The sequence below is a fragment of the Danio rerio genome, chromosome 16, assembly GCF_052040795.2.
Source record: "Danio rerio strain M-AB ecotype USA chromosome 16, GRCz13ab, whole genome shotgun sequence".
NCBI classification, from domain to species: domain Eukaryota; kingdom Metazoa; phylum Chordata; class Actinopteri; order Cypriniformes; family Danionidae; genus Danio; species Danio rerio.
Genome location: NC_141036.1, coordinates 23,834,762 through 23,851,314, shown reverse-complemented (window position 1 = coordinate 23,851,314; position 16,553 = coordinate 23,834,762). Strand labels below are relative to the sequence as shown.

Below are 16,553 nucleotides of genomic sequence, written 5' to 3'. Positions count from 1 at the left end.
TTATTACAAATTAATTATTAGTAATTAATTATTATTAAAACTATTATGTCATTATGTTTAGAAACGTTTTGAAAAAAATCTTTCCATTAAACAGAAATTGGGGAAAAAATAAACAGGAGGGCTAATAATTCTGACTTCAACTGTACATAATAAAATCATAATAACACACACATATAAACTGCAGTCTTTGCTCAGCACTAATAAAAAATGCTCCTTTTAAATGTGAGTTTGTTTGTGCACTTAAAACGAAAGAAAAAAAAACTTGGCAAGATCATTCACCAAGTACTTTAATTATCATCAAGATCGAATTCATCAATGTGAACACACTGTGTTCCGGCAGGTTAGAATGAGTCTGCTTTTAGATGCAATTTTGGAAATCTCTGCACTCACGATAATTTCACCAGTTGTTCCAAATAATTTGAATAAAACTTTGGTGAAGGCTTTAAAGCAAGACAAATTCGATCACATACCTTGTGCCAGCCTTTCATGGGCCATTTTCTTTTCTTGAGCATAAAGCCGGCCTGCTTCTCTGGCTCCTGAACATTGGAATGACCACCACGCAAACCTTCAACAATCTCCCAGCTGTCCTGTAAAATTCAATTCAATGCATTGAAACACTGTACTTTACTGGTTTTATCAAGTCAGACTTTTTAGGACCATTATTAATACAATTTCAGACTTATACAGGGCTAAACGCTAAGCATATTTTCTAATGGCCAGTGAAAAAGATTTTTTCTTGGCCCATTAAAATTCTAATTTAGTTGTTTTTTTAGCTACATATTTTAAATAACCATAAAATCAAGCACTCTTTCGTTATCAGTGGTGGAAAGAGTACTGAAAAATCATACTCAAGTAAATGAACCATTGCCTACCCAAAAATGTAATACAAGTAGAGTAAAAGTATCTGTTGTGAATATTACTCAAAATATGAGTAAAAGTAGACCTTTCAAAAGTACTCAAAAGTAGTGAGTACTACACAGTAAAAAGTTGACTCGTTTACATGCAGTTTGTGCAGGGATGTGTAAACGTAACTGTAGTGCATTTATGATCTTCCTACATTCATTTGAACTTCCTTCCATTGTTTGTTTGTTCTGTCCTTCCTTCATCATTTATTTGTTTGTTCCATCATTGATTTGTTCCTTCATTTTTCACTCATTTGTTCGTTTATTTTTTGTTTCGTACTTCATTAGGTCCCTTGTTCATTCATTCATTCATTCATTCATTCCTTTCTTCTTTCCTTCCTTCCTTAGTTTGTTCAGTCCTTCCCTGAATCCTTCCTTCATTTATTTGGTCCTTCCTTCTTTCCTCCCTTTAGTTTTATTAGTTTGTTCATACATTCGTTTATATTTTTGTTCCTTCCTTCGTGAAGTCCTTTCTTTATTCAGTATTTTGTTCCTTCCTTCCTTCCTTCCTTAGTTTGTTCTGTCTTCCTTGAGTCGTTCCTTTATTTATTTAGTCCTTCCTTCAATAGTTTGGTCCTTCCTTCATTCGACACTTTTTTCCATTTTTCATTGGTTCTATTTAGTGATTGTTTAAGGCTGTTTGGTGACTTCAGTCATCATGCAGTTGACATCCTTCATTTTCTCATCAGTGACATGGTCTTTGGGTCATTGGGCACCCTCTCTTTGAGCTCTATTTTGACGGTCCATGCGCAAAGCGCAAAACGCAGGGCGCAAATGCTTTCAGGGCGTGTCAGGACGCGTTTTTGCTAATTTAAGGACGGGAAATCTGCCTTGCGCCGCGGCGCATGTTCTAAAAGGGTTAAATTTATTTTCTTAATGAGTTATAGGTGTGTTTTGAGAATAAACCAATTAGAATCTTATCTCCCATTCCCTTTAAGAGTCAGCTGCGTCGCGCCAAGAGCGCATTCACTATTTATTTTAGACCAGAACGTCTATGGACGCACAAATGAGCGCTAATGCATTTGCTATTTAAACAGCGTAGCGCAGCGCCTCAAAACGACTCTTGCGCCAAGCTGAAACTTCCAAAAGACTATTGCGCCACGCCTTGCGCCACACTGCGCCGGGTGTATGATAGGGCCCTTTGAGTCAAGCGCCCATGTCTTGAGGTTGTTCAGTACGATGCGATTTAGCTTCTAGCTGCGATCTGATTGGACTGGAATCGCAGGATCACAAAACACGGAATATGTAAATACATAATGAGAAAAATAATGAAAAAGTCACGTGTGATAAAATTGCACTGATTCAACTTAATATGGTCTTACCACAAAGTCCTTATTAGTTTGATAAATAATGCAGATGTATCAGATTAAGGTCAGATTATCTTCAAATGAACCACATCAGAATTTGTTTGAAAGTGAACTGAGACCATCTCTTCGACTGGTCTTGGTCCATTTGTTTGATGCACACTAGAGTGTGATTGCTGCATTCACACATGCCCAAAAAATCTGCATTAAAGAGGGAAGTTCAGTGAAACCAAACAAGACAAGAGTAAGTGTTTCAATATAGATAACAAGTTTTGTGTTGTGTAAAACATTTAAAACAAATAAAAAGGTTTTAACGAGCAGTTGTGAAGAAAGCCTAAATATGTAGATGGTTTGGGCATATATTATGCTAAAAAGAGCACCAGAAGCAATGTCATTCATTCACAATACTCTAAATACATTAACCTTAGAACACATCAACATCAGGTGGAGTTTTTAGAGAGGAGAGATATTGTCTCTATTATTTAGAGCACTGACAGATGGGTCAAAAATGTGGGTCTACATTCTCCCACTTCAGCAAACTCCTTCCTCAAGGCAAGAGCTGCACTGCCCAAACACACTCTCAGCAATTCACTGCATCAAGGACAGCTTTCAAAGAGCCATCTCTATAGCCAAGGACAAAACCCAAACATGCATTAAGAAACGCAGAGTGAGACTAATAAAACCAACCGCTTACACAACATTTTAAATCAAAGGAACAAACATCACCGTCAAGGGATACGAAGGTAGGAAATGTAGGAAATGACACAGCAGATCAAACCACCTTTCTACAGGGTACCCCCAGGATCCTCCAAATGAAATTCAAGGCTTCTTAAGACCTTTTAAATACCATTTCAAATGAAATACACACTTCGTACCCACTCCAACAGAAGTAAGAGAGAAAATTTTTAAATCTGCATAAATTTTGAATCCTAGAAAATAATTATGTACAAGTGACTACTTGAATTGAATCAAACATTTTATTTAAATTCAAATTTAACACACATTTGATTTTTAATAAACAAATAAATTTGAACTTTCGCAGCTCTGCTGCCTGGGCTGCAATTTTTTCACCCAGACTCTCAAGTCCTGTTAACCTCTGCTTGTGGCTTTTTCTCAACGCGTTTGCCATAGAGTTGGTGTTAAGCCACAGTAAGATAGGATGTTCCTTGGCTGTGGTGGCAATGCTTCTAATGTAGAAATTAGAGGTGTGAACCTACACTGGTCTCATGGTTCGGTTACGATTACCATGCCATCGATTCGGTTAAATTCGTCTTTATATCTTTATCTGTCTTTATATAAACATACACACACACACACCTGTAACAAGCTGTCTGTATAAACACACACATAGACACAAAGCACCTAGCAAGCTATGCAAGCATTACTCTCTCTTATTCACACACATAAACACACACACACACACACGCACACACACACAAATGCACTCTTGCTCGGGAGTGATTTACCGACCGCTCCTGCGCTTTATTCAGAATTAATAATAATATAAACATTCACACACACCTGTAACAAGCTGTCTGTATAAACACACACACATAGACACAAAGCACCAAGCAAGCGACACACTGTATTACGCTCTCTCTCATTCACACACATAAACACACACACATTCTCTAAATCGCAGTGAAATAGGAGCTTCAGCTGTAAGTGTCAGTGAAAGACTGTCCAGAAAACACATGCAGTGAAATTGAGCACACTTTCTGCGTTTTTAAGTAGTTGGAGCGTGGTAATCCTCACGCTCGCCTCCCTCGCTATAGTAGCCTAAGCTACGGCGACGCACTTTCTGCTATGAAGTGGAGCGCAAGATGCACTCAACGTTACACTGCATGAATTTTTTATTTAGCCAATATAAGTAACAGTTAATTTTATTATAGTATGAACTTTAATCCTAGGAAAGGCAAAAATAAATAAATAAAATAAGACCTTTGTATCAAAGTCCAAGACTTTGTATACCAAATTCTATTAAGGCCTTAATTTGAGATGATCAAATTTAAGACTTTTTCGATGCTTTTAAGACCCCTCGGGTACTCTGTTCTAAAAACAAAAAATATACATATATACAGTCTTATGCAAAAGTTTGCAAGCCATATAGTCTACAAGCCATAGTCTGCTGGTCTTTCAAATCATTTGGATGTATGTTATACCCTTGGAAAAAATCTAAATTTCAGTACTGACATAACATTCATGCAATTTAGGTCATAACAAAAACACACAGGTAAAAAATGTGGGTACCCCAACAGAATAATGACATCAATCTTTTGTACAGCCATCTTTTGCTAAAATAACAGCCTGTGGGTGCTTCTTGCAGTCAAGGATAAGTCCCTAAATTCTTGCTGAAGGCATTTTGGGCCAATCTTACTTGCTATATTTCTACAGTTCAGTCAGGTTGGATGTGTGTGGAGCAAAAACGGCCCTTTTAAAGGGGCCATGAAACCCCCAATTTCAGCAGGATGTTTTCACACCTCTAGTTTGGAAAAAGTCAGGAAAGTGGGTATGTCTAGCTCTGTTTGGGGGGGAGATTGCCGGGGGAGGGAAAATGGGCAGGGTTTGAATAAAAATGGGAGTTGCCATTTGGGCACGCGCTGCGGACCGAGGAAAAACAAACACACACACGCAGGGGAGAAAGACATTGTGTTTAATGACGGTGAAATGTTTGATACCGCACGTCGTATAAGAGAAAAAAGCCTCTGCATTTCTTTTTAACTCAGATGCACTTGGTAGGTCAGAATGCTGTGTGTGTGTAGACTATACTGTTACAAAATATTGCGAAAATTCAACACGACGGTCTGCAAAAGTTCACTTACAATGTTCACGTGTTTTTACACACAGAGAGCAGCATTTACAGCGGCTCTTTCAATATTGTAGTGATATTAACGTACTGTAAACTAAGTAACTTAGAAATCATTTTGACTAAGGTCTGTCTTTAAACACTGAAAGAGTACAGCTGACCATATAAACTATAACTTTGCCATCTGAATGAACAAAAAATGGGCACTGATTGCACACACTTACCGAATCTGTTGACAGGAATAATCAGCCCATACTAGAGCTGCGTCTTTTTTTAAAGGAGACGAGCAGCAAATTCGAATCTCACCATTGATGAGAAATGCTCTTGAGTAAAAAATGTTTCAAACAAACGCATTTCTGCTGCGCGTCGCGTCTACGGATTCACACGTGAGTCCTGCAGCGCTCTCATAATAAGAAAATGAAACAAAACCTTCACTTTATAAAAGCAACACTGGCGACCCGTATTTCCAAACAATTCTTATTCTTTTCCCGCAACATTTGAAAACACGACGTGTGTTGTCTCTCTGCCGTCTGAACACTATTTCAGGTACAGTCGAAGAAAGCTATGCATAGCTTGCATAGCTATACAAGAAACAGTCACATTGATGAAGTTCCAGCGCATACATAATGGAGTGCGCTGATTGGTTTGAACCAAGCCTTACTCATGAATGAATGCAACACACTCAGGGACGTAATACGGGACACCCACATACAGAGGTCCAGTCTACACGCTGGAATATACGCTAAAATCTCATAGCCGTGACGCAGCTTTAAAAATTCGCTTCACACCGGAAGTACGAATTTGCTCGAAATAATGCAAAAACCACCAATTTTCACTTTTTAGTGCGATATATGTGTCCTAATAGTGTTTTTAGCAGTGTGGGACACATATACGACTGTCAACAGCTCAAAAAATGTGTTTTGGTGTTTCGTGACCCTTTAAAATCAATCCATAGATTTTCAATGATGATCATGTCTGGGGACTGGGATGGTCATTCTGGAACATTCTACCATGTCTGAGCCTAAATTCCTTGGTAGATTTGGAACTGTGCTTTGGATCGTTGTCCTGCTGAAACATCCAACCCTGTGGTAGCTTGTTGTGAACTTCTAAGACGAGCCCAAAAAAATGGAGAACTTTCGATATCTTCAAAGCAAAATCCTTTTACTCAGTGTCGCTGTGGCGTCATTGAAAGAAAACTCTCTATTGCACAGCAAGCACTAAGTTTTTATACATTTTACAGACAGTGATTCATGTAGGTGGGGACAGATGCAAATTAAGTGATGTTGTCTTTACTGATTCCTGAACATTGTTTTTACAAATCTTCTGATGCTGGGTGGAATCCATGTGACCTTTAACTCTGACAAGAAGGGTTTCCAGTACCTGTGCTTGCCACACATAACCAAAGCATGATCAATCCCCCGCCATATTTTACAGTAGGGAGCAGGTTCTTCTCTTGGAATGCTGTGTTCTTTTTCTCCCACGCATATGGTTGTGTATCTGTCCACAGTATATTTTCCAAAATGATTTAGGCTTGTCTAGACGAGCTTTGCATACCTCCAATGACCCTTTTTGTTGGCAGAATGCAGAAAAGGCTTATTCTGCATCACCTTCCATTGAGTCGTTTATTGTGAAGAATGCATGGAACTGTGGAATGATGTACAATGACATTATTAGCAGCAAGATGTTCCTGGAGCTCTTTCGGGTGGTCTGTGGTTTGCTTTTGACCAATCTTTTAGATATTTTTCTTGGTCTAGCACATCTTTCCTTCACAAGAACTGTTCCTGTGTCCTTCCATTTCCTTACTATATTTGTGACTGTGGATTTAAAACCTTTGTGATAGCTGTTTGCATCCTACATCCAAGAAACTGCTGCATTATCTGCCTTACAGAAACCTAGCTATCTGCGGAGGTACCAGACACAGCTGCTAAACTTTCGGGGTTCTCCTTGCACCGTGCAGATAGAACTAAAGAACTCGCAGGGAAAAGCAAGGGAGGAGGTGTTTGTTTCTTTATTAACAACTCATGGTGTGATGAGAGGAACTGTTGTGATGAGTCAGACGGCATTGAATCCATTTGCAAGCTTTATTGAAAGCACACACACAAACAATAACAAGGGGCAATCCAGGAATCAAAACGAGGGACATGCTAGAGTACAAAGGCAGGCAGATATCTTACTTAGTCGGAATAACAGGCTGGAGTTCAGGGCAGGCGGATGTCTTTCTTAATCGTAGAGTCGGGCAAAGGGTCAAAAGCACAGATCAATCGGAGATGTGGAGTAGAGAACGCTCAGTAATGACAGCAGGGCAAATCAAGACTTCGCAATGAACCAGAGCGTGAGTGTGGTATATATACGCTGAGCTGATGAGAGACACCTGGACCGCAATCAGTGACAGGTAGAAGGGCTTATGGGAATTTGAGTCCGTGAGTCGAATTAGAATTTTGGCGATGGCTCTCTCTGGTGGTGCACAAGAGGATTGGCATCACCCTCATTTACAACAGGAACATACACCCAGTTAGATCATTTTGTTCTCCTGATCTGGAATATCTCATGTTTCGGTGTCAGCCATACTAGCTACCAAGGGAGTTCCCAGCTGTGATAATTACGGCTGTCTACATCCACCCTCAAGCCAACACAGAGCAGGCGCTCAGGGAACTGTATGGGAGCATAGGTGAGCAGGAAACTGCACATCCGGACGCAGTGGTATTTTTTAAAGGGAACTTTAACAACGCAAATCTCAGGAAAATCGCTCCAAAATACTATCAACATATCACCACAAACACATGTGGTGGTCGTATTCTGGACCATTGCTACTCTCTGCTGCGGATATGTTCCGCGCAGCCTCTAATGACGACATCGAAGCGTACTCAGACACCGTTACATGCTTCATTAGAAAATGCATAGAAGACATGGTGCCAACAGAAACTGTCCGTATCTACCCCAACCAGAAACCATAGATCAATGGTGTAGTTCGAACAACCTTATCAGTGCAAACTTCCGCCTATAAATCCAGAAATGCTGGGAAACAAAAACAAGCAAAATACAACCTCAGGAAAACCATCAAAGCAGCAAAACGTCAATACAGAGACAAGGTAGAGGGTCGATTTAACACCAATAACACAAGGAGCATGTGGCAGGGACTTAATTACATAGTAAACATTGCTGCGTCTCCTCGGACAAGCTCAACTAGTTCTACGCCTGCTTTGAAGCCCAGGACAGCGTACACACACTGCGCGCTCCCGCGGCCGATACCGTAACCGCCAGCACACTCTCTGTTTCTGTAGTGGATGTGTAGCTACGGGCCCAGGTGGCATCCCTGGACGTGTACTCAAAGCATGCGCACACCAGCTAGCGGGAGTTTTCACAGACATCTTTAACCTCTCGCTCTCTCTGTCTGTATTTCCCACTTGCTTTAAGACAGCTACTATTGTGCCCATACCGAAATCAGCTAAAACCATATGCTTGAATGACTGGCATCCGGTTGCTCTAACACCCATCTTCAGCAAGTGCTTTGAGAAGCTGATTAAAAAGCACATCTGATCTGTACTGCCCGCTAACACTGACCCTCTAAAATTTGCTATAGACCAGAACAAAGCCGGTCTAAGCGCAGAGAGCGTTAGTTGTGCGCCTCACTTAAACATCGCTTAACATTATAAAAAATAATTAAAATATTAAGGATATATATATATATATATATATATATATATATATATATATATATATATATATATATATATATATATAGGATATAATAAGGATATATATAGGATATACATATAAATTATTAAAATATTACAAAACACATATTTTCTAGCCTACATAAATATATAAACCATACTTTCATGCCTTCTTCATCTCGGGGGGCTTTTTAAGTTTATTCATGACAATTTGCTTTTGTATAATGTTATTATTAGAAGTAATATTATTTATTATATGCATATTTATATTTGTTTTATTTAAAACAAGATTATATTTGCCCACCTGTCAGGTTTTAGACATATAGGGCATAGCATGTGTATTTGGATATAACTCAGTTTTTTAAGCATACTTCCATATTATTGTTCTATTATTAGTTTGCTGGAAATTAGAACTAAATTTAAAAATAGTTTTAAAACAAATCTTTGCGCTTAACAAACTAAATTAATTATTTATAGGCTAATTGATGAATGTGCAGACAAGTTTTCCCTATCCACAAGAGCGAAAGTGATAGTAGACAATGAGGAGGCCTTATCTCTCATTCTCGTGCTGTAGATCCTATGTTTGTTTTCTTGCTAGTGAAACGCTCAGTTTTTCCACTTACAAAGTCCGTCATGTAAACATCAAATGCTCTATGGCGCGACTCGACTGACTTTTAAAGGGAATGGGTGATGAGACTGTGATTGGTTTATTCTCAAAACACACCTGTAACTCATTAAGAAAATACTGTAAGCTCAACCCTTTTAGATCATGTCCCACGGCACAAAGCGTATTTTTCCGTCCTTATATTAGCAAAGGTATATTGTCAAAATAGAGCCCTAGGGGTGTAACCCAAGTGTCCTAACCATTAAGGCTTTCCATCAAAGCCTCCCAATCATCCCCATCCACTGAATTGGCTCTATCGCTGTCTCTCTGTTCCACTTACAGCTGGTGTGTGGTGAGTACACTGGTACTGTTGTCCTGTGGCTGCCGTCGCATTATCCAAGTGGATGCTGCACACTAGTGGTGGTGTGGAGAGACCCCCTCATGATTGTGAAGCACTTTTGGTGTATTGTCATACATGACAAATGCGCTATGTAAATACATACATTACATTACATTACAAAATATATCACGCAATTTTGGTTTCGGTTTTCACCCAAGTGAATCTAGAATTTTTACTTTCAGGTTTTGGTCTAAAAAATACAAATAAATCACTTCCAAAAATAATCTAAAAAAGCAATTACTTAAACAGTAAAAATAAATGCAGTTATTTTCAAAAAATGGTCTTTAGTAAATCTACAAACACGGCCAGCCCTATGTAAAGTCTGGCCACCCCAATATGATTTTGTTTTTAATATTATTCATTTAAATGTACTTACGTAAATTCACATTATTTCATTTATTCATTTTCTTTTCGGCTTAATCCCTTTAATAATCCGGGGTCGCCACAGCGGAATGAACCACCAACTTATCTAGCAGGTTTTTATGCAGCGGATGCCCTTCCAGCCACAACCCCTCTCTGGGAAACATCCACACACAATCATTCGAACACACACTCACACACTACAGACAATTTAGCCACACACTCACACACTACAGACAATTTAGCTTACCAAATTCACCTGTACCACATGTTTTTGGACTGTGGGGGTAACCGGAGCACCTGGAGGAAACCCACGGAAACGCAGGGAGAACATGTAAACTCCATACAGAAACGCCAAATGACCCAGCCGAGGTTCGAACCAGTGACCTTCTTGCTGTGAGGCGACAGCCTCACCTACTGCGCCACTGCGTCACCACAATGTTTCAATATTTAAATAAATAAAATTCAGCCACTAAAATATGGTGGATTGATTGGCGCCAACGACATTGCTGATACACATCTTTGGGCATGTGCTAATAGCTGTTTGACCGTTATTCTGGCTGCACAACGGGGATGAACTGCTGATGTTCAACCACAGCAGATACAGGTAAGCTGAATTTACCACAACAATTTCATGTCCGCGTTCTGTTTTTTTTTTTTTTTTAATTAAGCATAAGGTTCTTATAACATAATTTGTTTAGTATTGTTTGATAATGAGAGATGAAACACAACTTTGTGTTCATAAGACTGTACACTTTTATTAGGAATTGTAGTTTTTTTAATAATAAAGTTTGTTTTATCTTATTAAAAACCACAAATCCAAAAATTAACAAATCCATTTTGTAATCAGCTTTTTCAGAATCTAGTTATTTAGCACCTTGCTTTGTTTTTTGTTGGTTTACTTACTATGACTAAAAATCTCAATGATTTTGTGGATGTATTTGGCAAAAAAAAATAAAAATAAAGATAATTGTCACGATAACCAGCGATCGTACTCCATTGATTGCTGATTCTCTCATCAAACCATGGACTACACTTCCGACTTTTGCTGGACTACATATTCATACATGCACTTCACCCAGACACACATGCTTACTCATCTAGACTGATTACATTTACAACACCTGAGAATTGTCAGAGACTGATTGCAAACACTACTTAAGCCACACTATCACCCTTTCACTCTGCCAAGTCTTGTTTATCTGTTGATGACACTACATCGCATTCTTCTTGTCTTGTATCTCCGTGTTTAGACCCTAGCCTAGACCATCCTTGTTCTCCTGTTTAGCCACCTGCCTTCTGATGACCTCTTGCCTGTGTTTGACTACGATTCTGCACTGTCTGTACATACCCGTTTGCACCTGTTTTGACCACTGCTATCCTGACAACGAATAAACCTGCATATTGGATCTTACCCCAGTTGTCTGTGTCATCCCCTCGTCGTTACAATAATAATAGAAGAAGCTGTATTAACAATATTATGGCTCAAAAAGAAATATGGATAAATTATAATATGAGGTTCTTTTTAGTAAGTCTGTGTCTTCTTTTCATTTTGTTTTTAAACTAAACATAGAATTTTATTTATTTTGCACATGTACTTGCTGAATAATTTCAAGGAATAAATTGCATTATTTTAATAATGCGATCGGTTTCCTCAAATGGTTTGAGTTGCTTTAAAATTGGGTTTTAAAGTACTCAGTTGGTCCGAGTTTTCTTCATAGAGTTTTCTGTGCTCAAATTGCTCCATTTACTCAAATGGATTAAGTTCAAAGCACTCTTTAAGATTAGTTTTTGAACCTAAATTGTTTGTTGCAATCGGTTTCCACAAATGGTTTAATTTGCCTCAACTTTTTAGGTTTGAAAGAGTATAAAACTAGCAAAATGATGGTGAAGAGCACAATGTAATGTAAAGTAGCAGTGGCATCTTCTATGCTAACTTTAATCTCACACTCCCTCTTGCTGATTTTTGCGAGACCGCATGTTGCAGAGAAATATTGTCACATTTTAATACTGTGAGTTCACGTGGCGCAACATCTCGTCACACCTTTACTTGCTATATTTAAATGAAGCTACACTTGACTTGAAGAACCAGATAACCTGCTTGGATTTTGACCACCTTTGCAGTGGCTCTAAACTCTACACAACATAACTGTGTGATGTTGATATTGACAGTAGCCTCTGCCACCCGAACATATATCCGTTTCGGAGAAATAATGAGCTTTATAATACTACCAAATGATGAGATTAGAGATTACAGCTTCATAATCAGGTCAGCATGTTCATCTGAGGAGAAGGACACCCATCTGCCCTCTGGAGCTCAGAGCAAATGAACGCACACACAAGCAGGTGTGCATGTTGTATGCACATAGGTTTATTAAGTCTACACAAACAAACCTGCATGAACAAACTGTGACTGAAGACACAAAGACATCCAACGGTCTGAGGGCAGACTTGTGTTCATCATTCATATCCAGAAAAGATGATTAGTTTCCGCTAATTCTTTCACATAAAAGCCCCAGGAAGTGTTTTGGTATTGCAATAAATGGGGAAAAAATAAAGGCTGCTAGGTTTCTATTCATCTGGCGCTCAAGGCTTATTTCATAGATCAGTGATATTCATATTTCCCACACAGTCATCTAACTGCAAGATTAATACTGCATTTTAGGACAGCGGCATAATGAGACTGACAAAGATAAAGTGGAAAGAAGTAGATGAGAACATTTTGGTTAAAGTCCAGAAACATTTTGTCCAGTTCACTGCATTCTGCTTTCATCTGTTATGTCAGCCACATTTTCATTTTTTCTTTAGAAATTTAGAAATGATTTTTGAGTACTTAAGATAAATAAATATTTGGGAAGGGTTTGCAATAAGGTCTCATTTGTTAAAACTGATTAATGTCACACTTAACAATAAATGAACTATGAGCTATATATTTTCACAGTATATTTTTAATGATAAATAACATACAATAAATAACAATAACATCATAAAATGCAGTTATTCGTCTGTTAAGATTCCAAATATTACTTTTCAAGCACTGTGTAATGTTCGCAAGTCTCCAAATGAAAAAAAAAAAAAAAAAAATGATAATAAAAATAATAATAATAATAGGCGACGCAGTGGCACAGTAGGTAGTGCTGTCGCCTCACAGCAAGAAGGTCGCTAGGTCACTGGTTCGAGCCTTGGCTTAGGTGGTGTTTCTATGTGGAGTTTGCATGTTCTGCCTGCGTTTGTGTGAGTTTCCTCCGGGTGCTCCGGTTTCCCCCACAGTCCAAAGACATGGTTTCCCAGAGATGGTTTGCGGCTGGAAGGGCATCCGCTGCGTAAAAACGTTCTGGATAAGTTGGCGGTTCATTCCGCTGTGGCGACCCCGGATTAATAAAGGGACTAAGCCGACAAGAAAATGTATATTTTATTCATTCATAAAATGTATTCATATGAATGAATAATTAGCCTCATTATTTATTTATTCATCTGATTTATATATGATATTAGATCATGTGTTAACTTTTGTAAGTGATTTATTTTAGAATAGGATATGTCATATTCTCAAAAATACTTGGAAAAGGAAACATAGGCTCTATATGTGGCATTTACATATAATTCGGTTAATATGGAAAAAGAGTGCATGTTTTTACCCAAACTAATATTGGATTTTATTTTAAATGTGTGTGCGTGTAAAACAATAACAATTTCAACAAAGAAATGATGGGTTTCTTCTAGTAGTTCCTCTGCCTTGTTTAGAGCATCATTATGGGCTTTTTATGTTAAAACTAACATGGTTCAAGCGATGGATCTATGACAGAGAAATTATGCACTGTAGCATGAAATTAGCTCATTTTATGAATATTAATAATCAACAATAACGGTTTATTCTTAATTATTAATATTCCGGCTTAAGCTTCAGTCAGTTTGGTCAAACAAACATATGATTGTAAATGATCATGCTCGCGCGACCGAGTGGATTCCCAGATTATGAATATTAATTATCAACAATAACGAATTATTATTAATCATTAATATTCCGGATCAATTTATTGTCAATTTGACCAAACGAACACAAGCAGAGCCGCCGCTCTTCCGAGCGGACACTGTAATCTATTCCTTTAGAAAAAGGGAATTTAATTGCTACTTCTTGTGAAGTAGATTAATCATTCAAAAGTTTTAAACAACTTATAATAGCTAGGCAGGGGAATCTGTATTTCAGTGACATTTTCTCGTGAGGCAAACAATACAATTCATTTGATTATAATGGAATTTATTGACTAGTCAGATGTAACGAACAAACAAACGCACAAACATACATTAAACACAAAACAAAGGTAAACCACGTGGAGATATCGGGTCTATAGAACGTGTAACAGCAAAGAGAAATAGTAAAGCTAGAAAATATAGATTTCAGATTAAAGAGTGACAAAACTTTCAGTTCCACACGCACCATTAAGAACCACCAAGGTTATATAAAAAAACACCTTTTTGATAAAAGGGGCACAGCTTAATCGCATAACTAAAATCACCTGGTTTTTCATGTCTGGAGGTCTCTTTTATGCGTCTCTCTTCAGTCGTGATGAAAACTACTCTTGATGTCCTTTGATGCGTGGAGTTTGGAATGCAGTTTGGACGAACACGATCGCAAACTTTAAACTGAATTTACTTTGCCGGAAAATAAAGAAAACGTGGCGGGAAAGTCCATGCGGCTGTGAAGAGCCGTGTGGCCCTTAAAGGGACCACCGTCAATGATGTTCCTTTTTGGGAAGTTCTCTTTCTGCCCAGATGTTTGGGAGGGCAGAATGAGTTATACCTGCGGGTCACGTGACGACCCGTTCAGCATTCTGACCAATGATTTCAGGGGAAAGTTTGCGCGCGAACCTTCCTTTGTCTCTGGGCTGCGCGTATGCAAATTTGAGCGCTCGCCTAAAGCATGCGGACAGGCATTTAATACAGGGCTTTAAAGAATAAAACAATGCGAGTTATGGTCTCGATCTATGCATCATGTGTTATAAAATGTCGAGGGCATTCTATTGACACCAAACACTCTACAAGTACATCACATAGTTCCCATATCCTTACATCCTTGATGCTTTTAAAAAGGCCTGCAAGCGTGAATGTGTATAGTCTATATCAGGTATTGTACACATTACAAAAGTTAAATGAAATTAAACAAGAGATTTGGGTTATAAATGTCTTTGTTTAATTTTGAGGAATGTCTTGTCTGTGAGCAGAATGTTGGCTAAAGAGTTTTTTTTTCCTTTTCTTATCTTATCTGTCACGTTCTTTTGAAGTAGGCAGAGAGTGGTTCTGTAAAGTCTCCCAGACTTGTTAACATGTCACCAAGGGATTACCAAGCCAGACTTTTCGTCACCAAGTGATTTTATTGTCCTGGCGATTCACCCAGATTGTTTTCTGGAATGTTAAATGGAATGTTTATCTCCAGAATGCAGGTTACAATATGTTACAGCACTTTGGGAAACACTCGTCTCTACATTGTTCTTTTCCCAAACGATGCATCATACTATGATAGTTCATCCGTGAGTTTTGTCGTTGTTTGGGAAACGCACCCCAGTATGATGTTTACTGCTCTCAGCACGTCTTACACAAACAATCATGAAGGCTTTCTACCCTCAGCAAATATTGTACAAAGTAAGAACTTTCTTGATTTTATTATTAAAATAAGAAGGATGAGTAAAAAGTAAATGATAAGTAAACAAGTAAAGGATGAGTAAATAATGACAGAATATATTTTTTTTTGGTGAAGTATCCCTTAAGAGAAGTCTTTTTACATTCAGAATTACACAAGTCATATTTAGGGTTAGGGTAGGGCTGGGCGATACAATTGCTATTGATATTTATTGACTGAAGACTAGGGGTGTAAGGATACACTCAGCTCACGATTCGATATGTATCACGATATTTGGAATAAAAATTGAAAATTAAACTGAAATGCAAATTTTATTTAAAAAAAAAATTAATTACCAAGTAAACTATTTTTTATGTATTTCTTTTATTTTAACTTGTTAAACTGAACCTTCTTTAAGAAAATAAATTAAACAGGACTGTCTCTGGAAAATAAAACAATTTAAAAACTTCTAATAAAATATTATTGAAATTATTCAATTCAGTTGAATTTAACAGTAAGAGCTTAAGGCTTTGCTTGGTCACTTGCGTTTTTTGTGTGTGCAATCTACATTTCCAGGTAATCAGCAGTTCTATAAAATAATCCTGAACTGATGTGTATCTGTCTGAGAGGTTTTTATGGATGGCTGTCTTCATGTTGGGCATGATGAGTGACAGTGTGGCCATCTTTTCATTACACAGGACAGTCGTGGCTCTTTTTAGCAGTTTAGGCAGGTTTACTATTTCTTCGGCGTTGCTGAATTCGGCGCTATCAAGTATATTATGTTGACGTGCATTTTTGTGTACCTCTGTACTCAAAAGAGTTCATGCTCGTCATAATCATAACTGTAAAATGCGATATGATTATTTAAATAATGTGCTCGCTTTCG

At 38.0% G+C, this 16,553-nt stretch overlaps 1 protein-coding gene across 3 annotated transcripts in view; it reads right to left on the bottom strand.

The window, feature by feature from the left end:
* osbpl3b (oxysterol binding protein-like 3b) overlaps nt 1-16,553 on the bottom strand; it is a 173,092-nt gene that overhangs the window by 82,257 nt on the left and 74,282 nt on the right. For all 3 annotated transcript variants that reach the window (XR_015511331.1, XM_087286935.1, XM_087286936.1), the window contains exon 3: nt 471-587. Coding sequence is in view for 2 of the 3 variants with exons in the window: in XM_087286935.1 (XP_087143061.1) it covers nt 471-587 (117 nt within the window). In the remaining variant the exon portion in view is untranslated. The remainder of the gene's footprint in view (nt 1-470; nt 588-16,553) is intronic.